This window comes from Pipistrellus kuhlii, unplaced genomic scaffold, assembly GCF_014108245.1.
Source record: "Pipistrellus kuhlii isolate mPipKuh1 unplaced genomic scaffold, mPipKuh1.p scaffold_m20_p_7, whole genome shotgun sequence".
Classification (NCBI taxonomy): Eukaryota; Metazoa; Chordata; class Mammalia; order Chiroptera; family Vespertilionidae; genus Pipistrellus; species Pipistrellus kuhlii.
Window position 1 is genome coordinate 73,242,255 of NW_023425573.1, and position 25,207 is coordinate 73,267,461.

Here is a 25,207-nt window from a genome sequence, read left to right on the forward strand (position 1 = left end):
CCATTATGACAAAGAAGAGTTAGCTGCCTTCAGTTGCCTATTAATGCATGCTGCATTGTGTACACTAACTACTCTTCTAATGTTGTTTAAGCTTCACCAGAACATGATATTCCCTTTGTGGCCCATCATCCCTCACAAAGAGCAGAGAGAATTTCAATTTACTTCTACTACAGAAGCATTTACTTCTCTCTATCATCTCCCTAGGTATGCGGCTCTATCCTACAACCCCTCTTTCCTCTTGCCCAGTCAGGCCTACCCTTTCCTCTCTAGAGTTGCAGTGCCATATGCTCAATCTGCTCCTGCCTTCCCCTTGTCAGCTCTGACTTACCAACTTTGCTGATGTCCTACAATGTCAGCATCAACAGAGCTCCAGCCCTCTTACCTAAACCTAGTAGTTGTCTTTAACATCAAGGATGTTATTTCTAGAATAGCATATATGTTCTAGAATAGCATACTCCAAAAGAAGTATAACGAGAGCCACATATGTGACTTTATTTTATTTTATTATTATTTTTAAAATATATTTTATTGATTTTTTACAGAGAGGAAGGGAGAGTGATAGAGAGCGAGAAACATCGATGAGAGAGAAACATTGACCAGCTGCCTCCTGCACACCCCCCACCGGGGATGTGCCCACAACCAATGTACATGCCCTTGACCGGAATCGAACCCGGGACCCTTGAGTCCATAGGCTGACGCTCTACCCACTGAGCCAAACCGGTTTTGGCACATATATGACTTTAAATACATAAATTCATATACTCTGATAATAATAAACATATTCTGATAACTTAAGTCAAGCATGGACTTTAAAATTTTAAATGAAAATTCTGTTCATAAGGCACACTAACCACATTTCAAGTGCTCAATACCTACATGTGGCTAGTGGCTACCTTAACTGAATATCACAGTTCTAGAAAACAATCTAACCTTCAAGAACAATTGCCCCAGGATAAATTAAGACATATCAATCTATCTTGAATCTGAACAAATCAGGAGCATAAGAAAGCTTTAAGTACTAAGGACTGTGAACTCTGTTCTTTGTTCGTTCAACAAGCATTTACTCTATACCTTCTATGAGCATACATAGGCCTCACTATCATATGGGATGCACTAAGTACAGAATGACTTCAAGGCAATTCAAAATTAAGCCTCAAATAGTGTGAAGAGGTTAACGCTAGCATCCTAGTGATTGGGCTTCAAATTTCCACTTGCAAGTCAAATATACTGCATATAAATTTCCCCACATTGGCAGTTTTGTATTATGGTTAAATATTTTTTAAAATATATATATATATATATATATTTTATTGATTTTTCATAGAGAGGAAGAGAGAGGGATAGAGAGTCAGAAACATTGATGAGAGAGAATCATCAATCAGTTGCCTCTTGCACACCCCCTACTGGGGATGTGCCCGCAACCAAGGTACATGCCCTTGACCGGAATTGAACCCGGGACCCTTCAGTCTGCAGGCCGACGCTCTATCCACTGAGCCAAACCGGTTTCGGCTATAGTTAAGTATTTAGGATAGCTTCTAAAAGTTGATTGGGACCATAATAAAATAAAAATATTATACAGTGGCAATTCTGTTTACATCTAAAATAAAAATGATGAGTCTTGTTTTTCCAACACCATAACATTTAAACAAATACAGCCAAACATCTTTTTAATAGACACACAGTCCTTAAGGCCTTCAGTATGATTGACCAGGCTCGAAGTCCAGCCTTATTTGAGCAATGAAAGTCAAAAAGGGGGGAAGACGCTGGAATGCTGACCTCAAAGCCAGGTGCACTGTGGGCCTCGGCAGATGAGTGACAAGAATACTAATGAAAGATGAGGAATTTTTTATTTCTAGGTGGGGATGAGCGATTAGGGGTGCACAACAGTGAGGGGTGAGGCAGGATGGAGCAGCCTGCTTGAATGGGAAAGGAAAGGAAGACTGTTGAGACTTCCCATAAAAGGGCTAGAGGTTGGCCTAGTCCTAGGAGTAATGAGTATACAGAGACAGAGATAACTGAAAGGGGGGCTTAGGAATCTTCATTTGAATCTAAAGATCATATTTAAGGGAATTTTAGAACTGAAAACTGCTGCTGCTCCTGCTACTGTTGGGGCCTAATAGTTAACATCCACTGTTTGCTACAGAGGACCAACTGTTGAAAGTTCTTAATTCAATTATGTAACCCACATTTAGTGGTAAAGATCCCCATGCAGTGGGAAGTCCTGAGCAGAACTGTGAGGAGAGAGAATCATATCCAGATAGGAGGGAAGGGGACTTCTCCAGATGGGAAATAAAACGCACACCTGTTGGGCCTTTAAGTTTTTGTCAGTTTAATAATCACTCTCTTCTTGTTTAGTCTCAAACCAAAAAACAAAGACTGGGCCTGTCCTTCTAAAACTAAAAGCCAAACTCTCAATTGGAGGCTGAAACAATAATATTGTAGATAATGATAAGACATGTTTTTAGATTCCAAGAAACCTGATTTTAAGTCCTACTTTAAGACTCTTAATAGTTAATAGTTGACCTCGGGAAGAGTATTTTTTAATCTTTCTGAATACTGTCTTTATCATTCTCAGAAAGGAAAATAAACGAAATAAGTTATAAAAAATGTAGTCAGTATTTCCTTCTCCACCTCTCAAAAACTCACCATTCCTTACCAACAAAGCTATAAAGAAAGCAAAATAATCCCTCTTCTAAAAAACAAAACCAACAAACCTTCCACCTTCCATCCCACCTACTTAGGCTTAGAAGGCATGACCCCACCAATAGGAACTAAGAATGGTATTCAGACACTGCGCTTTCTTACACTCCAAATTTGCGAGGAGTCACAAACAAAACCTTGCTCCCTTCCCTAAAGAAAGACAAGCTAGACTCTGCCTCAAACTGGCCCAAACACTCCTGAAGATGAGCAGGAATGTCCCAGATTTATTGAGGATAACAACTATTATCTATGATATATGCAAAATATCTAATGTGAACCAGATTTTCAAACAAAATAGAATATTACAAGCTATCAGCATGGTCTCCATAAGGTGGACTGTTCACCAAATCTCTGACTCCTTTTCAATCCCAAAAAAGTTGGCGTTTCCATGATAATGGGAAAATTAGAAGAAAGAACATACAAACTAACAAGAGCCACAACATTCCCCTAAGTACTCCTTGGCTCTGAACATGGTGCTACAAGCAGGTGCCCCTCTCCAGTTCTGGCTTTCCCTGAGCAGTGCAGCCTCACCTGCCCACCTGCAGCTGGGGCGTGGCTGGAAAGACCCATCCTAGTGCCTAGAGCATGTAAACTGTCCAATCGCAAAGGGCACAACACTCAGAAGTGCTCCATATTTGTATATTTGCTATCTCAAAATTCTTAATGTTAATCATCTATATATATAAAAGCCTAAGTGATCAGACGACCAGACGGCTGGTAGCTATGACTCACACAGACCACCAGGGGGCAGGCACTCAAAGCAGGTCATGTACTCCCACAGTGGGAGTGGTGCTCAGCTGACAGGTAGGTGCCAGATGCTGGGCTCACGGCTGGCGGCTGGCAAGCGCAGCTGCGATGTTGTGAGCCTCTCCCACTGACACTCCCTGTGTGCTGGAGCAGTAGCAGCAGCAGGCACAGTGGGGCCAGGAAGAGTAGGAGCAGCACAGTGCCCAGCCAGGACTTGGGCTCCTCCCCAGCCGCCTGCCGCTTCCCACATTACTTTGTACTTTGCGGGATTGATGTGGACAGCAGGCGGGAGCCAGACCAACTGGCAGGTAAGGCTGGGCTGCAGCAACGTGGAGGTCCACTGATCCCTCAGGCCAGGCGAGGGACCCAACCAGTGCACGAATCTGTGCACCAGGCCTCTAGTTATTAAAAATTCTTAACAAGGGGCCCTGCATTTTCATTTTATACTAGGCCATGCAAATTATTAGCTGGTCTGATGATGCCTCACTCAGAAGAGTTCAATTCACAGCAGCAACTGGTGAGCTGTGTAGGCAGCCATCACACAGGCTTAGGGCCAGAACTAGCAGCTTCCTTTGAATGAAACAGACTAGCTTCATTCTCAGGAAGGAAGGACTTGACCCCACACAATCCCCTCAAAAAACAAAAGCACAGCAATAGCAATTCCATTTGAAAGTTGGAATACTTAAGCCAATTAAGCCTAGTATCCTTCTGGTTCTCTCCAGGACCTAGAAGAGGAAGCTATCAGAGGCTCACTCAGGAAGATGCTAGTGGCAGTGCTGTTAGTTCCAGCCACCCAGTGAGGGCTGGGTTACTCAGCAGAACAGTACACAGCAAACACTCCCAGCAAAAAGGAAAGAAACCAAGGAGACATACTCACATCAAGGAATCAGTTACCCTAAGTAGAAAATGCAGGACATAAATGAAGGTTAATATCCAGTGTCAACCAAAATATTCAATGGGGAGAAGTACTTCCTTATGTGTATCTCATTAGTAAAAACTGAAGATATAAAATAATAATTTTTTAAATAATTAGAATGTTTTTTTTTAAATGACAAAACTACTTCTAAATTCTTTATTTTCCTAGTCAGGACAATTCTTCAAAGGAAACCAAAATTATTATTCTAACACTTAAAGTAAAACTGTTCAAAACTCTTTAGTTTACCTGAAGATTTTATCAAATGGCAGAGATCTGAAGGGCAGACCACCCTCAGACTCCACAAATGCCCCAAACTCCCAACCCCCACGGACAGCAGTTAGGGCCCACAGTTACACATGCTCCTAGAGAGGAGTTTCAAAGATTTGGCCTCTACCAACATCAGGGAAGCAACTCCCAGAAACTTAGGTAATTCAATACTAGAGAGAAAAGTTCCAGATGCTGGAGAACTTAGGCCCCAAATAGTAAATTCAATCAGGTAAAAGCCAACCACACTAATTCCAATGAAGAAATTCAAAATAGCTTTTCTTTTCAAAGGTTTTATAAAATAGGCACTTTAGACTGGGTCCCATTCATACCTGCCATATTCCAAAAGTGTAGCATGGATTCGAGATTCTTCATCGAGCAGCTCCTCTGCCCCTTGTTGCCGTTTGTATTTTCGACGGGGCTTGTAAACATCCTAAGAAGTGTACAAGACAGAGGAATTACCGAGTGTGAGAAGTCTCTCACACTGAACTGGCTGCTGAATGTGAACATCCAGTCAGGGAATTGGAATTGTCCCCATCATAACAGCAGGCTCTCAGGGGAGCTTCCTTCAAGGAGTCTGCTCCTTCAACTTTTATATAGGTAGCAAATATTCCACCCAATCTATTGCTTGTTAACTTTGTTATAACTTGGTGTTTTTGTCCTAAGACACTTTAATCTTTTATGTAGTCAAAATCATCAATTATTTTTTATCTTACTTCCAATCCAGGGCTTATGAAAAAAAGCTGTCTGTTACTTTTGTAGGTTATTTTTAGCCTTTTCATCTATTCATATTTTGAGTGGGAGTAGGCATAGTGAAAGGTAGGGATCTATTTTTACACACACAGGAAGTGCCCGGCTAGCTCAGTCGGTAGAGCATGAGACTCTTATTTTTACACACACACACACACACACACACACACACACACACACCCCTACCTTCTAAACAAGTATATGGCACGTAGTAGTATGAACTCCACTAATGTGGGTCTTCACCCCCAGATGACCTGGATTGTCATTCTACTCTAAATAAATGTTCTTGACTGATAAGCTGGCAGTCAAATAATACCTTAGCAATATTAACTCAGGCGTCAGGGTCCAGGTAGGTAGTTGTTTAAACCAGCAAAGTATTCTAGTGTGTGTCCCTGGATCTTGCTTCTCCACTGTGAGAGTTTACCACATTTAATTTCTACCTGGACATCATCAGGACAAGCAGCACTATCAGGTTTCTACAGATTGTGACATTTTTATTCTAATTAGAATTGTTCCTTCCTTGATATTATCATTCTTTTATTATGAAATATTTCAAACAGAAAAAAAATCTTTAACATATACTATATAATTTCAACATTTTGTGGAAAAGGAATGGAATAGGGTCTGAAATGATGCTAGAGGGTTGTTGTTATAGCTTACGACCACAAATATTTCCTACTTTGCTACTGGTGTCTACATGGACAGGAAGCTATAAATAATATAAAACAGATTTATGGGGAAATGAAAAATATAATGAACCAAAATGATGTCAGTTACTGCATATGCTTTAAATTTCCACTGAGCCCTATTATAGCTCTACTTTTATAGCAATACTATATAATTTGGCTTAACTGCTATCTTCCTTATTTACCATTGATAGAATCAATGACCCAAGACAGAAAATTGAATTCTTTAAGAAAAAAAAAATTTTGATTCCAAAACAATATACTGAACCAACAGCTACGAGGACCTTATTCTTCCAAACAATGACAATGTTAGCTTCTGTTTAAAATATATTTTATTGATTTTTTTACAGAGAGGAAGGGAGAGAGATAGAGAGCTAGAAACATGGATGAGAGAGAAACATCGACCAGCCGCCTCCTGCACACCCCCTATCAGGGATGTGCCCGCAACCAACGCACATGCCCTTGCCCGGAATCGAACCTGGGACCCTTCAGTCCACAGACCGACGCTCTACCACTGAGCCAGCTTCGGCAATGTTAGCTTCTGTTTAATTATTCCCTTTACTTTAAAGCATCTCATAAACATTTTGCAAATTATAATTACCCTGAGATAGAGGCAAGGCAGATGCTAGTACCTCCACTTTACTTTTGAAGAAGCAGAGGTTAAGTAATGTTCAGGATTGCTAGGAGAATATTTGGCCTGGTTCTAGGTACTCTGATGGCCCCAAGGTTTTCCCATTATACTAACTTGGTTCTGATGGGCATTCTAGTCACGTATCTACCATTTCAGCTGAGCCCTCTCATGGATTCCCCATACAATCTGAGACTGCACATTAATCATTACAATGATTTGGACCTAATAATAATAGTAAAACTGAAGTAAAAGCAGAGGTTCCAGGCCAACCAAAAACTATTGCTAAGTCACCCGTTAAAGCAACAGGAGTCAGGAACACTAATGTCTAGTCCTGTCTTGTACTAACTAGCTGCATGACCTTGGCAGTTCCCTCAGTGGGTCTGTTTCCTCATCTATAAAATGAAGACTGGATTACTAGGTCTTGAAGGAGACTCCCAGTTTCTCAATCTTTTTGTTATTTTAATCTTGTAAAGATATTGACTTGGGTCCTAGTTTGTTTCGCTCAATGGATAGAGCGCTGGCTCAAGGACTGAGGGCCCCGGGTTGGATTCCAATCAAGAGCACGAACCTTGGTTGCAGGTGCCAACCCTGGCCCTGGTCAGGGCACATGTGGGAGGCAACCAATAGATGTGTCTCTCTCACATCAATGCTTCTGTCTCTCTGTCTCTAACCCTCCCTTCCACTCTCTCTAAAAATCAATGGGAAAATATTCTTGGGTGAGGATTAACAAACAAAAAAGATACTGACTTGGCAACATAATCCCATCAATAATATAAAGTGAGATCAATTAAAAAAAACACACACCCATGCTTTATACAGTTGTGCTCTTACACAGGCATGCAAAATCAACTTCTCTTTTGCCATTAATAGGAGTAGCAACAGTAATGGCTATCATTTATTGAATGTTAGGTATGTGCCAGGCATTTAATACCTGCGTGTGCTATGGCCACCTCATGGTCCTAACTTTTTACTTGATGTGCCCCTGATCTGTGGAATCCCTGACAACTATAGTGTCACTTTCACCTCAGCTCCTAGAATACAGTGTGGTTGGTTCATAGTGAATCCTCAATTAATCTTACTAAATGAAGACATGGAGTCAGGCAGATGGGGCTTAGTCCTAACTCCATAATTTACTACCTGTCTGATTTGGGACAAGTTACTTTAACCTCTGTGGCTTCCCATCTGTAAAATAAGTATAAGCAGAGTAGCTGTGAGGATTAATTAATTATTTAAGAATACCTGACATACAGTGAAAGCTAATATACATATTTTTACATACAAATGGATATTATTAATAAAAGGAAGCATCATTTAAAATTAGGGAAAGCAACACAGCATATCCAACCAACTGGTTATTATTTGTCATGACAAATGTTGTTAGGAAAAAATTTTAATAGCTTAAAGACTGTGTTGATAAGTGAAAAGAAAAACCTTACAAAATTACAGTTAAAGTATAATTCTAATTCAGTATAAAAATGCTTATTTAAAAACATGAAAGACATACATCTGACCACCAAATGTGGCTGCTTCTGTGTTGTGAAATCAAGGTTGATTTTCTTCCCCTGCATCTATCAACCTTAAAAAAACCAAACTTTAAAGAACTTCATAACCAGGAAAATTTTACTCTATGTCATGTCATGTGCTCTTTTTCTTCTTATTACTTAATACTGCTACCCATTTTGAAAACAGTGTCTGGCTGTAGAGTATAACTACATTAAAAGTTTTTCATTCCCTCTATTTACAAAATGGAACTGATAAAGATACAAATTACAACTATAAAGTGAGACTTTTTTTGTTCATTTTAAACAAGTACTTCTTGTTTTTAATCATCAAATGATAGTTCTTGGAAGACTACACACTTATTTTTTCCCTATACTTATTCTTAAAGTGAAAAATGTGCAAAATAACACTATACATTATTTCTAGAAGAGACTTTACACCCAGGCATTGAGGCTTCATTCCTATCAGCTAGGTTGGGGATGAGCTGACAAGATTCTGCTGGACTCTGGCCCAGAGTGTTTTGAAAAGGCCCAAAACTCTCCTCTGCCCCTTGCATGGGGGAAGTGGACACATGTATGCAGTCCTCCATGTCAAGAAACACTGTATGGTGACAAAGGACATTCCAGAGTTTCCTCCGCAAAGCTCAGAAGCTACTGTGCCTCTCCAAAGCCACCAAAGGGGTGATAATCTCAGTTTACCATCTCCAGTTCATCATCTGCTTTTTTTGAGTTATACAAAGTTTACATCTGCCACTGGCACAAATGAGGAAGGGCTTCGGGCTTCGAAAATTTCTCTACTAAATTGGGAGCTAAGAAAAATAGAGGGTAGTGGTTGTGGCAAGACCTACCCATGAATGTCCAAATACAGAGCACATAGACAGGCAGGGCTTCCCTCACACCTACCCGAGGTTAATCAGCTCCTGGGCAACCCCAGCAGACAGAAACCTCAGGCAGCAGGGCTTTGTGATTTAAATCAAAGCCCTATTTGGAGGCTGCGAGCCTAAATGCTTCTTTTACAGATGGATCAAGGTAGGGGAACTTACTGAGAGGTCAACGACTGTCTTGATGGCCTTTTCTTTCCTCTTTATGAAGTCATCATCCTATACAACAAAGAACAGGGATTAAACAAATCTTGTGTGAAGACTGAAACTCAACTGGACTGCTCAGAAATCTGTCTTATAAACTGACTTCACATCGTAACTTCTCCTGAAGAAGTCTCAACTTTCTAACAAATTGCAATATATTGTGTATGGGAAAAAGTTAGAGCATCTGCAGGTGTTAAAACAGATTCCTATAACCGGTAAGAAAACTGTTAAGTGCAGAAAAGTGTTCTCATTTCAAATCGTCATGAGCTCTGAAATCTTGGCCAAGTTACCTAATCTCTCAGTTTCTCAATCTGTAAAATGGGACATCATTGCCTATGTCAGGGAGCATTTGAAAGGATTAAGGAGCAGAAGGTATGTGATATGCTTGGACTAGAATATAGTAAGGATATGATGGCTATCAGCTATTGTTGTTATTGAGATTATTATTAAACTGTTAATAATATGTCCTAGGCAGGTGGTCTCTCAACTATACAAAAATATAGTCGTGTTCTTGTAATTTAAGAAAAGTTCTGGACCACGTACCAAAATGTAAACAAAAGGACAATATTGTAGGGCTTTATACTCAGTGCCCCCAAAAAGCGACAGTTCAAAAGAATCAGGAGGCCCATTTCAATGCGGACCCAGTAGGGGCAGAGATGCCACGCAGGGGATGGGCAGGCAGGGCAGCCTGAGCTTACTGAGCTTCTTCCCAGGGAGGCTCTAAGTATGCACTCATGGTCTCAGCAGACAAGAAAAGTAAAAAACTAACCTCAGGGAGACTGTAGGTTTTCTGGAACTGGGATATAGAGTAGGAGCGGATGTAGTCACCCATCTCTTCTTTTGTTTCTATAGCTCGCTTCACCAGCCACTGTGGGAAGAAAATTAGAAATGTAAGGATGAAATACCACCATGGTGAAGGTCAACTCTTGGATTCCCGAGAGATGGCACAACTCGGGAGTCCAAATCACCATATTTTAATGGACCAGGCGATGAGAAACTATCAATGTGTACTGTCCTAAAAAACCCGTATGAGTGATGGAAATAAATGGAAACAAAGCCACCAACTGGGCATCTGGATGCTAAGACCCAGTGAGACCTAGAGCAGAGCAGCTGTGCAGGAACTTTAAAGCCTCACCTCAGATCCTCAAGACTCAGTTTCCCTCTCTGCATAAAGCAGAGGTGAAACTGTGGGAACACATGAAATCACAAGTACTAGAGTGCTCTGTAAGTACCTGAAGCACAACGCAAACAAAGCTATTTCCCACAGTCAACTGGTTCTAGCTGATCTTAATGTAACTTTCTCCTGGGCTGCTTGCACCACAGGACAGAGAATAGAGAAGAACCATAGAGAACAACTAGTGTAACTCCTCATTTGACAGATAAAAAAAATTCCCCAAATATTCAGATTTGAGAAGAGTGTGTACTGAGTAATAGCCCTAAGCTTTGGGTTAGTTTGGTACTCACATTTTCTCTCTTAATCCACACATGATAAAGCAGTTGATACTGGCTGTGTTTTACAAAACCTGAAGCTCTGAGGCCATGTAATTTGCCCAGTGATCCATAGCTAGCAAGTCGCAATTCTGTGAGTCACAACTGGGAGAGTCTTCCACATCGGAAGACTGGACATATGGATTTTATTATAAACTAGAGGCCCAGTGCACAAAATTCATGCATAGAGTCGGGGTGGGGTGGATGAGAGTGTGTCCTCAGCCCAGCCTGCACCCTCTCCAATCTGAGACCCCTCTAGTGATATCTCACTGCCCATTTAGGCCCAGGATTGGGTCTAAACGAGCAGTTAGGCATCCCTCTCACAATCCAGGACTGCTGGCTCCCAACCACTCGCCTGCCTGACTGGTTGTTTAATTGCCCCAAACTGCTTCTCCCTGCCAGCCTGATCACCTCCTAACCACTCCCCTGCCAGCCTGATCGATGCCTAACTACTCCTTTGCCGGCCGATTGCTCCTAACTACCCTCCCTTGTCAGCTGGGTTGTTCCTAGCTGCCCTCTCCTGCTGGGCTGGTTGCCCCCAACTGCCCTCCCCTGCAGGGGTGGTCCCCACAACTGCCCTCCCCTGCAGGCCTGATCATCTCCAACTGCCCTCACCTGTGGGCCTGGTCCTCTATAATTGCCCTAGCCTGCAGACCTGTTCCCCCCAAATGCCCTCCCCTGCAGGCCTTGATCACCTCCAATTGCCCTCCCAACTGTCCTCCCCTACTGGCCATCTTGTGTCCACATGGGAGTGGCCATCTTGTGTGTTGGAGTGATGGTCAATTTGCATACCACCTCTTTATTATATAGGATGTTTCCCAGTTCTAATGAGCTGATATGCAGAAGTAGCTACTCTTCATTTTTCACTACTTAAAACTCCAGTTAATTACCACACAACCCATACCCTATATAATCTTAGGAAGATCCAGGTGCTCTTAGGTAAGAAGGCAAAGATCAAAAAAGGGCCTTCCCTTCTCCTGCCCTGGCTCTTCATTCATCCTCTTTATTACTGAAGAATATTATGGAAGGGGATCCCATCTGTCAGGCTTGTCATTCTTTCTCGAGAGAAAGCTATTACATCTCAAAAGCAGCTTTTGGATAATAGTTGAGTTTCCCCAAGAGCGCAGCCAAACTTGGCAAATTTAGCTACCTAAGAAAGTAGAGACATGGCATATGACATGCTGTTCCCACAGGGCTAGAAAAAATGCTTGCTCACTGAGGGGGCCAGCTCAAGTAAAGGTCACATTTAGGAAGTAAATGTTTAGGAAGTTGCCCAGGATAGGGGTAGTTGCAATTAACTATATGAGGAATATTCTTTTGTTGTTAATATCTTCCATTTATTTCCATTACTCCAAACAGTGACCTCAGGTCCTGACTAAAATCCAGAAGGAGGGCAGAAAGTCAGACAGCATTCAGAATTACTCTAGCTTCTTAGCCAAATCCCATGCAACACCATGGCCCAGGATAACTAAGGAGGCTGACTCTTCCTCAACTCAATTTTGCTCTGCTTTCCTTCAGATGGGGAGAGCTGGTTTCTGGCCTTTCATACATGTTTCCTATTCAGATTTACCTCTATTGATCAGATCTATACTGGAGTTATTACGTGGCTGGATCCTGGAGAGTGTGATCAGATAAGGAAAGTAAAGTTTGTTGAGTCATTGGATTCCCTGAGAGAACTGAATGTTCTGTTTTGGAGTTCCCAGTATGAAAGGTTATGGAGGGAACTTCTTAGACGACCAAGCTCTGCCACAACCCAACCATTCGAAAAAAAATTCCTACCCTCACAGGATTGATATGTCCTTATGGGATAAAAGATGTGACCTAGAACTAACAGTGCCTGGAAGTTAGATGGTTTTCCTCTTGGCTAGCATTCAGAATGCATTACTACTATAGCTTCGCTATGTGAATGTGGGTAGTGAGCCTCTAGAACACATGTGTCAAACACAAGGCCCGTGGGCCAAATCCGTCCCGCCAGGCCTTGCAATGTGGCCCGCACCACGCTGTCATCACTGCACTCCGCTGCGTTTCCATCACAATGACAGTTTATGACTGTTCAGTAAACCATTCGGCCCGCAATTTAGGTTGGATTTTAGATTTTGGCCCCTTCTCTGATTGAGTTCGACACCCCTACTCTAGAATCACAGACAATGAATTCAATGGTTCCCAATCAATGGTCTATGACTGTTCTTTCATTGGTCACCAGCAAAACAGGAAAAAACTATAGGCATGTGGTGAGTTTTTCATAATGCTAAAGGTATTAAATTTGAAGACTTGTCCTTAGTCTGAGATTGGGGCTAAATGATATTTCTTTCAGGAAATGATAATCAAAGTAAGGCAGTTACTAGTTTAAAAAGCAATCTTGCCTACCCTAGCTGGTTTGGCCCAGTGGATAGTGTTGGCCTGCAGACTGAGGGGTCCCTGGTTCCATTCCAGTCAAGGGCATGTACTTAAGTTGCAGGCTCCACACCGGCCTGGCCCCAGGTCCTGATCGGACCTGTGCAGGAGGCAACCAATCACGTGTTCCTCTCACATCGATGTTTCTCTCTGCCTTCCCCTCTCTCTAGAAATCAGTGAAAAAAGTATCCTCAGGTGAGGATTAAAAAAAAGAAAAAAGCATACTTACCTGGAAAAAAACAGGTGCAACTGTCAGTCAACCTCCATTTTTGCTTTTAAATTTTACAGGTCCATGAAATGAAGAAATCTAGTAATCACTAGCCTACACTCTCATATCAAGACAAAGCTCTCCAGCACTCTACTCACAAAATGGAACTGTTCATTCAGACACTCAAATGCCCAAACTAGAGAAGAGCACTTCCCTTCATCCCTTCTCACATCTGGACTACATTTTTTGCCCTCAAAGTTCCAACAGAGGGTTGAGTAGGTCTAATCACTAGAGATACAGGCTTCTGGTGGTGGGAAAATCAATAACTTCACAGCGTAATAATGTTTTAGTAACAATCAACGCAAGGTCCTTACTTTGTTTTCACAAAAAGAATTAGGTATCTTTTCCTTAAATCAGAGAGACAAGTCTACCAAAGATACAAATCAAATTTTGAGTTACAAATCAAATGAGGCTCAAATTTACAAATTTCATGGTATGTGATTTGAAGTCTAATGCAGGGAAGATTCCCAGTAACAGTAATAACAACAGAAACAACTATATAATACTTATTTAAAGCACTTACTAAATGGGCCAGCCCTTCAGCCACGTGTTTTACACAAAGTAACATAATTCTCATCCTATCAGGTAGGTATATTATTATTTCTACTTAACAGAAGTTAAGTCTTTGCCTAAGGTCACACATCAGAGACAATATTTGAACCTAGGGAATCTCCAGAGTCCATGCACCTACACTATATAACCTTGACACAGACTTAGGTGATGTTTGTAGCCAAAGCTGCATGGCTTTGTCCTTGCCAGCTGCACGAATGGAGGAGTGGGAAAGTACAAGGCTTGGAGACAGAGCCTTTAGATTGGAACCTTTGCTTTGCTCCTCTGCCTGTGGGCAAATCAATTACCCTTTCTGAGTCTTACTTTCCTCAAATGTTAGACTGGGATTATAACAGAAGCTTCAAAGACTCTATTAGGATCAGATGCAAAGTACTGTTCACAGCACAGGCAATGAAGATGAGTCCCTTTGCTCCTCCTCTTTCAAGCGCCTGGAGGGGAGGCAAACAAGAACTGCAGAGAATACAGGGAGCTGTACAGCACAAACCACTTAATCACAGAGTCCTGGGGGAAACTGAGGTGGTCATAAGCCTCCCGACAGACATTTAGTCATCAAGTAAGACTGAATGCCTACAAAGTGCCAGACAGTCTACGAGATGCTGGAAACACAACGGTGAGCGAGATAGCCATGGTGCCTGCCCTCATGAAGCTTACAGGAGGATGGAGAGACGGATAAATAATCACACACTTAAATATACACAGTACAAATTATAGTAAGGGTTATTCCTGTGAAGAAAGGGAATGTGGCCTTATGAATGGATATGGCAGGAACCTGTTCTAGACTGTTGGGTCAGAGTAGCTTTCTTGAGGAGGCTTGGTGAAACTGAGGTCTGAATAAGTATGAATTAAACAGAAAAGAAGAAAAGGGAAGAGCTTTTCAACTTGGGGGAAAGGCCAGTGACAGGAGAAAGCATAATAACTATGAGAAAATCTAAAAGTCAGAGGAACTAAAAAAGAAAGAACAAAGGAAAGCAAGGAATGAGGCTGGGTAGGTCAGAAGTGACCAGAGCATGGGGGAATGGGGGCTGTGGAGTTTTATCTTTACCAAAAGGACAATGAAAAGCAACTAATGGGGACATTTAGAGATCAGGTGACAGTGAAAAACTAGGGGAGGAGGAGTACCAGCGACCATCTGAGGATGACATCAGGAAACATCATGTTCTGCTGCCACCAAATCCACACCACACCCATTAGATTCAGGATCTAGGCCAGCCAGCCTAGGAGTCAGACTCGTTGCAGGAATTCAACATTCAGAGGACAAGGAACCACACTGAGACTCTCACCTGAACAACGGGAAATATGTGAATAAAATCCATCCCCTGGATCTGGTGAGGCTCCAGCTGGTGTGGACACTTCATTCTTGGCAGAACAGAGACAATTTTTTCTGATAGAGCTCTATTTGGAAAAAACAACAAGCGAAGAGTGAGAACACACTAAGTGGCTCTTAAGCCATCTCTCAAGTCTGGGCAGCATCCCAGAAAAATCTGAGGCTTCTCAATGTCAGACCATGACCAAGTTTCTCCTGACTGACTCCAAAATTAGGAAAAATAAGCACAATTTAGATGTGTGCATGTAAGGCAACAAAACTGCCTTCATTCTTTATTCTAAGACTGTGTGCTTCCTACTTTTTTATATTAAAATATTTTGATTCTTTATGAAATCATGGTGATGTTTGAGGTAGTAATTATTATTATTTTTTAACATCTTTACATGGTAAAATAAAAAGTTATCAGTACCCTATATCCTTTTACATTACATTTTACTGACCTACTTTTTCCAAAAATCTGGGAACCACTGGGTTACACATTTAAAAAATTGTTGTAAATGTCAGGCAAGAAATAATTATTAGACTTGTGCCAGGTGTCCAGAGTAAAAACCTGGTGCCATAAGCTCAAGAAAAAGTTGGAGTTCTCTACTCTGGTACAAAAATATTTTTAAAATAAAAAGTACCCAAAACTCCAAGCTTAGCAAATGAAAATGGCTCTGTCTCCTTGTCCAGGCAGGTTTTAACTATTTATATGTGTGGGGGCCATCTTTCCTCTCAGTTATCTTTTGGTTCAGCAGGAGGAAAGCTCCCTCTAGCAGTACAGATTTATGCATTTGCATAAGGTTAAATGATTGCCCTACCAGTCAGTAACTTAAAAATGTGGTTGGGTTTGGTGCGGCCAGGCCCGGAGCAGTGTCTGCCAGGCTGGGAGTGGCCAGGCTCGGAGCAGCGGCTGCCAGGCTGGGAGCGGCCAGGCCCGGAGCAGCCGGGTCTGGTGCGGCCAGGCCAGGAGCAGCGGCTGACAGGCTGGGAGCAGCCAGGCCCGGAGTGGCCGGGCCCGGAGCAACCGGGCCCAGAGCAGCCGGGTCGGGTGTGGCCAGGTCTGTAGCAGCAACAGCCAAGTCCAGAGCAACTAGGTCGGGAGTGGCAGTGACCAGACCCGGAGCAGCAACTGCCAGGCTGGGAGCGGCCAGGCCCGGAGCAGCCGGGTCTGGTGCGGCCAGGCCAGGAGCAGCGGCTGACAGGCTGGGAGCAGCCAGGCCCGGAGTGGCCGGGCCCGGAGCAACCGGGCCCAGAGCAGCCGGGTCGGGTGTGGCCAGGTCTGTAGCGGCAACAGCCAAGTCCAGAGCAACTAGGTCGGGAGTGGCAGTGACCAGACCCGGAGCAGCAACTGCCAGGCTGGGAGCGGCCAGGCCCGGAGCAGCCGGGTCTGGTGCGGCCAGGCCCAGAGCAGCGGCTGCCAGGCTGGGAGCGGCCAGGCCCGGAGCAGCTGGGTCTGGTGCGGCCAGGCCAGGAGCAGCAGCTGACAGGCTGGGAGCAGCCAGGACCGGAGTGGCCGGGCCCGGAGCAACCGGGCTCAGAGCAGCTGGGTCAGGTGTGGCCAGGCCTGTAGCAACAACAGTCAGGTCCAGAGCAACTAGGTCAGGAGCGGCAGTGAACAGACCCGGAGCAGCGACTGCCATGCTGGGAGCGGCCAGGCCCAGAACAGCCGGGTCTGGTGTGGCCAGGCCCGGAGCAGAGGCTGCCAGGCTGGGAGCGGCCAGGCCCAGAGCAGCCGGGTCTGGTGCGGCCAGGCCAGGAGCAGCAGCTGACAGGCTGGGAGCAGCCAGGCCTGGAGTGGCCGGGCCCGGAGCAACCGGGCCCAGAGCAGCTGGGTCGGGTGTGGCCAGGTCTGTAGCAGCAACAGCCAAGTCCAGAGCAACTAGGTGGGGAGTGGCAGTGACCAGACCCAGAGCAGCAACTGCCAGGCTGGGAGTGGCCAGGCCTGGAACAGCCGGGTCTGGTGTGGCCAGGCCCAGAGCAGTGGCTGCCAGACTGGGAGCGGCCAGGCTTGGAGCAGCGGCTGCCAGGCTGGGAGCGGCCAGGCCCAGAGCAGCCGGGTCCGGTGCGGCCAGGCCCGGAGAAGCGGCTGTCAGGCTGGGAGCAGCCAGGCCCGGAGCGGCCGGGCCCGGAGCAATTGGGCCCAGAGCAGCCGAATCGGGTGTGGCCAGGCCTGTAGCAGCAACAGCCAAGTCCAGAGCAACTGGGTCAGGAGCGGCAGTGACCAGACACGGAGCAGCTGGTTGTGGAACAAACCAGAGCAACAGAGGCCAGGCCCGGAGCAGCCTGGCCCAAAACAGCTCGCTCCTCACCTGTCCCTGCCCCACGGCTGCCTCTCAGACATGGCTGGAAACTTTTGCGGGAACTTGAGGGTCTGCTGAATCAAGTGATGAAGGCTTAGATCTGGATGTGTTGAGTTAGTATAGTCCTGGGGTGTTGATCTGTGAGTGCCTTGGGTGGGGCCTGGATGAGGCTGGTTGTCCTATTAGGAAATGTCTTTTGTGTGAAGTGTATCATTGGGCATGTGGAGGTATTATTGATATGAGAAAATGCTAAGTAACAGATTTGCTATCTGAAAAGGGATTTACTATCGGGGAAAGGGAGGGAGGAAGAGACTGAACATAAACTGTGCACCAATGGATGAGGATGAGGGGGCAGAGGGTGGGGTGGGAACCTGGTGGAGGGGGGAAGAAACGAGGAACCTGTGTAATAATATGAACAATAAAGATTGATTAAAAAAAATAATAATAAAAAAAAAAAAATAAAAAAATAAATAAATTAAAAAAAAAAAAAAAAAAAAAAAAAAGTGGTTGGGACCCCCAACTACAACCAGCATGGGACATGCAGGAGGTAGCTGATCAATGATTCTCTCACATCATTGATGTTTCTATTTTCTCCCTCTCCCTTCCTCTCTGAAATCAATAAAAATATATTTTTTTTAAAAAAAGAAAAGAGCAGAAACCGGTTTGGCTCAGTGGATGGAGCGTTGGCCTGCAGACTGAAAGGTCACAGGTTAGATTCCAGTCAAGGGCATGTACCTTGGTTGTGGGCACATCCCCAGTGGGGGGTGTGCAAGAGGCAGCTGATCGATGTCTCTCTCTCATCGATGTTTCTAACTCTCTATCCCTCTCTCTCTTCCTCTCTGTGAAAAATCAATAAAATATATTTTAAAAAAAGAAAAAGAAAAAACAAAGAAAAGAAAAGAGATAACAAGTGCTGGCAGGATGTGGGGTAAAAGGAAACTTTGTGTACTCTTGGTGCGACTAGCCACTATGGAAAAACAATATGGAGGTTCCTTAAAAAATTAAAATGAGATCTATCATATGATCCAGCAATTCAATTTCTGGGTATATCTTAGAAAGAAAATCACTATCTTGAAGAATTATGTGAACCCCCATATTAATTGCAGCATTATTTACAATAGCCAAGACATACGAATAACCTAAGTAATCATCAACAGATGAATGAATAAAGAAAATGTAGTATATACATACATTGGAATGTTACTAAGCCATAAAAAAGACGGAAATCCTGCTATTTGCAACACCATGATAGCTTGAGGGCACTGTGCTAAGTGAAATAAGTCAAAGAAAGGCAAAAACTATGTGGTCTTTCTTAATCGATCTCATAGAAAGAGAGAACAGATTAATGCTTAGCAGAGGTGGAGATGGATGAAATGGGTAAAGGTGTTCAAAAGATACAAAGTTCCATTATAAGATAAATAAGTTCTAGGGATGTAATGTATAGCATGCTATTTTATCAACACTACACTATATATCTGAAAGTTGCTAAGAGAGTAGATCTTAAAAGTTCTTGTCATAAGGGGAAAAATTTATATCTATGTGAGATGATGGATGTTAACTTGTCGTGGTAATTATTTTACAGTGTATATAAACTGAAAAGCATTATGTTGTATACCTTAAGCTAATACAATGTGATGTGTCAATTATATCTCAATAAAACTGGAAAGGTTTTTAAAAAAGTGTTAGAAATAGCCTGAACACTGAAATGACTCTTACATAATGCAGATTTTTTTTCAATAGATGGAGTTTTCAATAGATTTTTTTTTCAAATAGATGAAATGTATTTATATATATATATGTGTATATATATATATATGTGTGTGTGTGTGTGTGTGTGTATGTGTGTGTGAGAATTGATATGTATGCTATTTTGTTGTATTTTCAGCCAGCTTCAAAACTTCATATGTCAAATTTGCTGAAGGTGTTAACATCATAGATATTTTTACACTTAAAAATGTCGAATTTCATGCCCCAAAAAGAGCATTTGTGGGGAGTTTTAATTCATTACTTTATTTTGAAGAAAAAGTTATCGTATACTTTGGGAAGCTTACGGTGAACATGCTCCATCTCAAGATACTTGTGAATGTTGGTTTAAACACTTTAAAAGTAACTTCAATGTGAAAGACATAGAACGTCCAGGTCAACCAAAAAAGTTTGAAGACCAACTATTACAAGCATTATTGGATGAAGATGTGTGTCAAACTCAAAAACAAATTGCAGAAAGATTAAACATTGCTCAGCAAACAATTTCTGAGTGTTTACAAGCAATGGGAAAGATTTTAAAGAAAGGAAAATGGGTGCCACATCAACAAATGGAAAACCAAAAAGTTATCAGTAAAATGTTGCTTCAACAGCACGAAAGTCTTTTTTGCATCGAATTGTGACTGGCTATGAAAAGTGGACTTATTTTGAGAATTCCAAACGCACAAAGTCATGGGTTGATCCAGGTCAACCATCAACATCAACTGCAAAGCCAAATAGCTTCGGAAAGAAGACAATGCTCTGCGTTTGATGGAATCAGGAAGGTGTGGTGTATTATATTATGAGCTTCTAAAACCAGCTGAAACCATTACTAATGATCACTACCGACAACAAATAATCAATTTGAACCAGCCTTTGATTGTGAAACGACCAGAATGTGCCAGAAGATACGGCAAAGTAATTTTTCTTCAAGATAACGCACCATCACACACTTCAAAACCAGTTAAAGACACGTTAAAAGATCTTGCCTGGGAAGTATTAACCCATCTGCTATATTCACCAGACCTTGCTCCTTCAGATTACCATTTGTTCTGATTGATGGCAAACGCATTTTCTGAGCAGCACTTCAAAATGTACAAAGAAGTGTAAAATTGGGTCTCTGCATGGTTTGCCTCAAAACAAGAAAAGTTCTACTGGGACAATATCCACAAATTACCTGAAAGATGGAAGAAATGTGTAGCTAGTGATGGACATTACTTTCAATAAAGCACTTTTGATGTTTTTCTTGAAATTATTGTGTTTTCTTTGATTACAAAATCCACCATTATGAACCAGTATGCCTAGTATATGCTACCTGTGTGACCTTGGTTTATTTCAGTCCGTTTTGTAATCTATAACTGCGATATTACCTGTTGTAATGAAAATTAAAATAAGTACAGTGTCTAGCACAACTTCTGGCACGTAGTAGGCACTCAAAAGTTACTCTCTCCTCTTTTTTTTGGCTCTTCCATGGCGAACCCTAACAACTTACATTTTTTGACCTATTGTAGAGTTTTCTTGAAAGAGCAAATCAACATCTACATCAAAGTTGCAAGTGGTAATACACCAAGTCATTCCTCCTACCACCTGCAAGACAAAGAAAATATGTGTTTTCTCTTTCTAGCTTGAGGAGAGGGAAAGAAGTCAAAGGTAGTCAAAATATAAATATATTTTACAGACTCAATAAACATACAAAATTATGTATTGTTAGAGAGAGTATGTATACCCTGACTTCATCAACTACAATTCATCTAAGATAGCACTGTTGGATAAAACTTTCTGCAATCATGGCAATGTTCTGAACCTGCACAGTCCAATACAGCAGCTGCTAGCCACATCTGGTTACTGAGCACTTGAAATGTGGCTAGTGTGACTGAGAAAGTGGCTTTTATTACTAAATGGACACAGACAGACTTACTTTATACTGAAGGAGACAGACATTAATTCTTAGGTGAGAGAAGTCTTAAACCAGTTTTGGGTAGTGCTAGATTCCAGAGAGATTATCTGTTTAATACACCAGACACATGAATATCAAAATTGACATTTTGTGGCTCATTACTTTATTTTTATACCTCTTAAAGGAGATGTGAATTCTTGCTCTACTTTCCCCACAGGATTTCTTTAAGATGCAAATGAGACTAAGGCTAAAAGTCCATTTTGAAATTTAAAAAAAAAAAAAAATCTTACTTCTGGCTGTGCTTAGACCCACGTGAAATGTCTAATAGCACACAGATTCCAGGCCCCAGTCCAGACCTACATAACCAGAATTTCAATGGGTGAGGCTTAGACATCTGTATGCTGAAACAATGCACAGTGATTCTGTCATGAGAAGGCAGAACTGTGGCCCATTGGAGCACTCAACATTTTTTTCCACCAGGAAGCTTTCCTGGCCTGTCCTGTCTGATCTGGATATTTCATTTCTATACTAGAATACAGTTTACTGCAGTAGTACTTACTGCATTATGCCACTTATCCCATGCATGTTGATATACTTGTCTCTTTTCCCTATACTATAGAAGTCGAGGCCTTTGAATACAGGGTGTCTGTCTTACCTCTGTGCCCTCAACACCTATTACTATGCCTTGAGCATAACAATTGTTCAAGATTCTGCTGAATTAAACTTCACCCCATAGTGACTTCTCCCTCCTCCAAACTAAGCATTTACCATCCACCCAAAGGCAACCTGACAATTGTCTGTGAACTCACTGACTTGGGATGGCTCCTTATTAACTCAGATTATTTTCTTTTACATAAGCTTTATCTTCCCACCCAAACTGTAAGTTCCTTGAAATGAAGAAGTATTTCATTAGCTTATTTGCATTTCCCAAGGTTTCATGCATAGAAAAGGAATTCAAAATGCGTCTACTGATATATTATTATTTTCTTTTGATAAGAAACACTTCCATAGTAAATCTGAAAAAGGAAGAAATGGAAACACAGGCATGGAAAAAGGAAAAACACAATCTCTTCTTCTTTTCCATAGTTAACCATGCCATCCTGACAAAAAAATGGACTAATAGTTACAAAGATGTCCTCTTACCTTATCAAAAGGTGACAAGCCTTTAATTCTTGCCCTGAAATACCCAGCTGCAACCAAAAGCTCCAGAATTTCAGTTAACTTGACATTTTGTTCTTCATCTTCTCTTGTTTCTACCTAAAACAAAAGGTGAAAAGCTGTAAAAGCTATCTTTGAATACAGCAACACCAGATCTATCTCCTGATGCCACAACATTGTCAGGTGACATTGGCTAGACCAATGCTCTCATGAAGGCGCACGGCCCACAGAGCTGCCAGAGTTTCACAGAAGAGACCCCCCAGGTGTCTCTTCTTATCATCACAGGTGAGGGCAGAAGACAGGGCCTGTTTACCAGGTCCTGAAGGAATCCAGAGAAAGGAAGGTTAAGGCACATTAACACCCTGTTCTCTAAGACATGGTGTACTTGACAGGTCTCAACTAAATTATAAATTCCTTACAGAGGAACAAGGTGGTTTTTATTTTTTTTAACTTCGTAGTCATTTTGGTCCATATTATTTTAAAGAGGGTCAAGAACAAAGAATAAAATATATATGCCTCTCCACACTTCTTTTTGTTCTCTAAGACAAACATAAAGAAGGCTTTCAACTCAGTAATACTAACGGGTAATTATTGCCACATAACAGGATTGCCTTAAAAATAACACATTCACCTAATATCCTGTATAATAAAAGCCTAGCGACCATAATGGCAGGGCTTTTACTTTATTTTCATACCTCTAATTTTTCATACCTCTAATTCATATGACCAGAATGACCGCTTGACCAGTCACTATGAGGTACACTGACCACATCTTGGTCCCCACCCCTGTCCACAGGCTCTAATCGCCTGATGGCGAATGGAGATCCTGGGTGGGTAGCAGGGGATGTGGGCGGTGCCAGGCATAGACTCCTGCTCCACTGGTCACCCTGCACACAGAGGGCGACCTGTGGCTGAGGTGGGGCCAGCAGGTGTGTGGGAATGGCCAACCTCTTGGTCCCTTCCCCCAAGTAGGCTCTGATCGCCCGATGGCAAACGGGGATGTAGGGTGGGTGGCAGAGGATGCAGATGGCGCCAGGCCAAGACCCTCACTCCACCGGTCATCCCACACACAGGGGGTGTCACAAATGAGCAGGACTGGCCGATCTCTTGGTCCCTCACCCCCTGGCAGTCAGGTTTCAATCGCCCAATGGCAAACTGGGAACCCGGGTGGGTGGCGGCGGGGGCAGGGCCGGCTGCCAGCATTCAGGGAAGATGGCCCTAATCGTGGGCTAGACCTAGGGACCGTATCCACACATGACTTTTGTGCACCAGGCCTCTAGTATGTGATAAAATAAAAAATTGTTAAGTTTACAGGGAAGGGCAAAAGTAGGTTTACAGTTGTTGGTAAGAAAAAGAATACAATAAATTACAAGAATAAACTCTGTGTTTCATGTACTCACAGATGTAAACTTACTTTTGCCCCACCCGACATATCCTATCTTCACTACCAGGTGTTTATTTACAAGTTAAATTTATCAAAATATTTTAATACTTTTGCCTCCATTTACTTTAATGAACTGTTTCCCTTTCCCCTCTTGCGTCACTGCCGAAAATAAAATCCAACTGTCTCTATAAAATACCACCAAAGAATTCTGGTTCAAGTCCTTGTACCTACCACTTGGGACTATTCTCTTACTCAACAATGCCTGTTAAATCTTCTTTACTAAGCTTCTCACATTAATCCTCCCTTCCTTTTTATTTATTCTTCATGCCAGGACTATTGCAACTGCCTCTCAATCTTTCTTCTCTGGTAATCTGTCTTGTTCATTCATTCCTAAATCACAGCTTTTACATCATTACCTCTTTAGCTCATCCCCCAGCCCTCATCATTAATGCATCACACACTGTCTATAAGATAGACTCCAAATGTCTTAGTTTGGCATCCAGATTTTTGGCTACAACCTATCATTTCAGCTTCATCCTTCACCTCAGCCAATCCTGATATGGCTATGGCCAACCTCCTTCTCTTAATATCCTCTGATCACGGTCAAATCATCAGCAAATTCTAGCTCCTATTTGATGCCAAAACCGGCAAATACAGCCCGAAATACCCATTTCTCTGCATTTATCTTTTATTTATAATCTGTCATTCATACAATGACGTAACAGCCTCTTTTTTTGAGGGACATGCCTGGTGTTAATGAACATGCCTAGCTTTCCAAATAGACTATTCTATTAGCTGTTCACTCCTGTTATGAAATAGCATGTTGGCTTCAAAAACACACTTATTATAGAATGACATGCTCAATCATGACATAGAGTGCATGACCTAAGCCATTCATGTATGAGCAAAATGTTTTAATAGTCATGACACTGATGATGGAAAGTCAAATTTATTTTGAAGTATAAACTGTTAAGAAAGGGAGTATACATATTAACATAGGCATATAGTTGAACAAGGAATTATTAAAGTGATTGTTAATCCCTTGAAATGGGGTGGAGGTGTCAACCACACACTAGTACTCATTTAACTCTCAGATGACACTGGCCCAGCCTATCCAATATTTTGAAGATTAGCATTCACCAGCTATCAGGGACATGTATAAGTAAGGAAATATCAATTATTCATACCTTCTCTTCCTTGGCAACAGATTTGTGATGGATGAAACTCAAATAGAAGATAAAGAGCAGTTATGGTTCACAAAGGTAGAATAGGGAGGAAATGGGATGATATATATTGTACAAGTATTTTCTTCAAACTCCTGGGATGTAAGACAGGTGGCCTTCATTTGTGCAGTCATTTGTCATAAAAACACTTCTAAGAAGAGGACAGAACATCATGGGACGATCATCCCTGCTTCAACTGCT

At 42.3% G+C, this 25,207-nt stretch overlaps 1 protein-coding gene across 5 annotated transcripts in view; it reads right to left on the reverse strand.

Moving 5' to 3' along the window:
• The window catches only part of CCDC93 (coiled-coil domain containing 93), a 75,456-nt gene that overhangs the window by 48,053 nt on the left and 2,196 nt on the right, over positions 1-25,207 (reverse strand). For all 5 annotated transcript variants that reach the window (XR_006740538.1, XM_045575637.1, XM_036420802.2 and 2 more), the window contains exons 2-7: positions 22,385-22,498; positions 20,837-20,931; positions 15,279-15,390; positions 10,048-10,146; positions 9,237-9,293; positions 4,960-5,060 (exon numbers count right to left, since the gene is read on the reverse strand). Coding sequence is in view for 4 of the 5 variants with exons in the window: in XM_045575637.1 (XP_045431593.1) it covers positions 4,960-5,060; positions 9,237-9,293; positions 10,048-10,146; positions 15,279-15,390; positions 20,837-20,931; positions 22,385-22,498 (578 nt within the window). In the remaining variant the exon portion in view is untranslated. The remainder of the gene's footprint in view (positions 1-4,959; positions 5,061-9,236; positions 9,294-10,047; positions 10,147-15,278; positions 15,391-20,836; positions 20,932-22,384; positions 22,499-25,207) is intronic.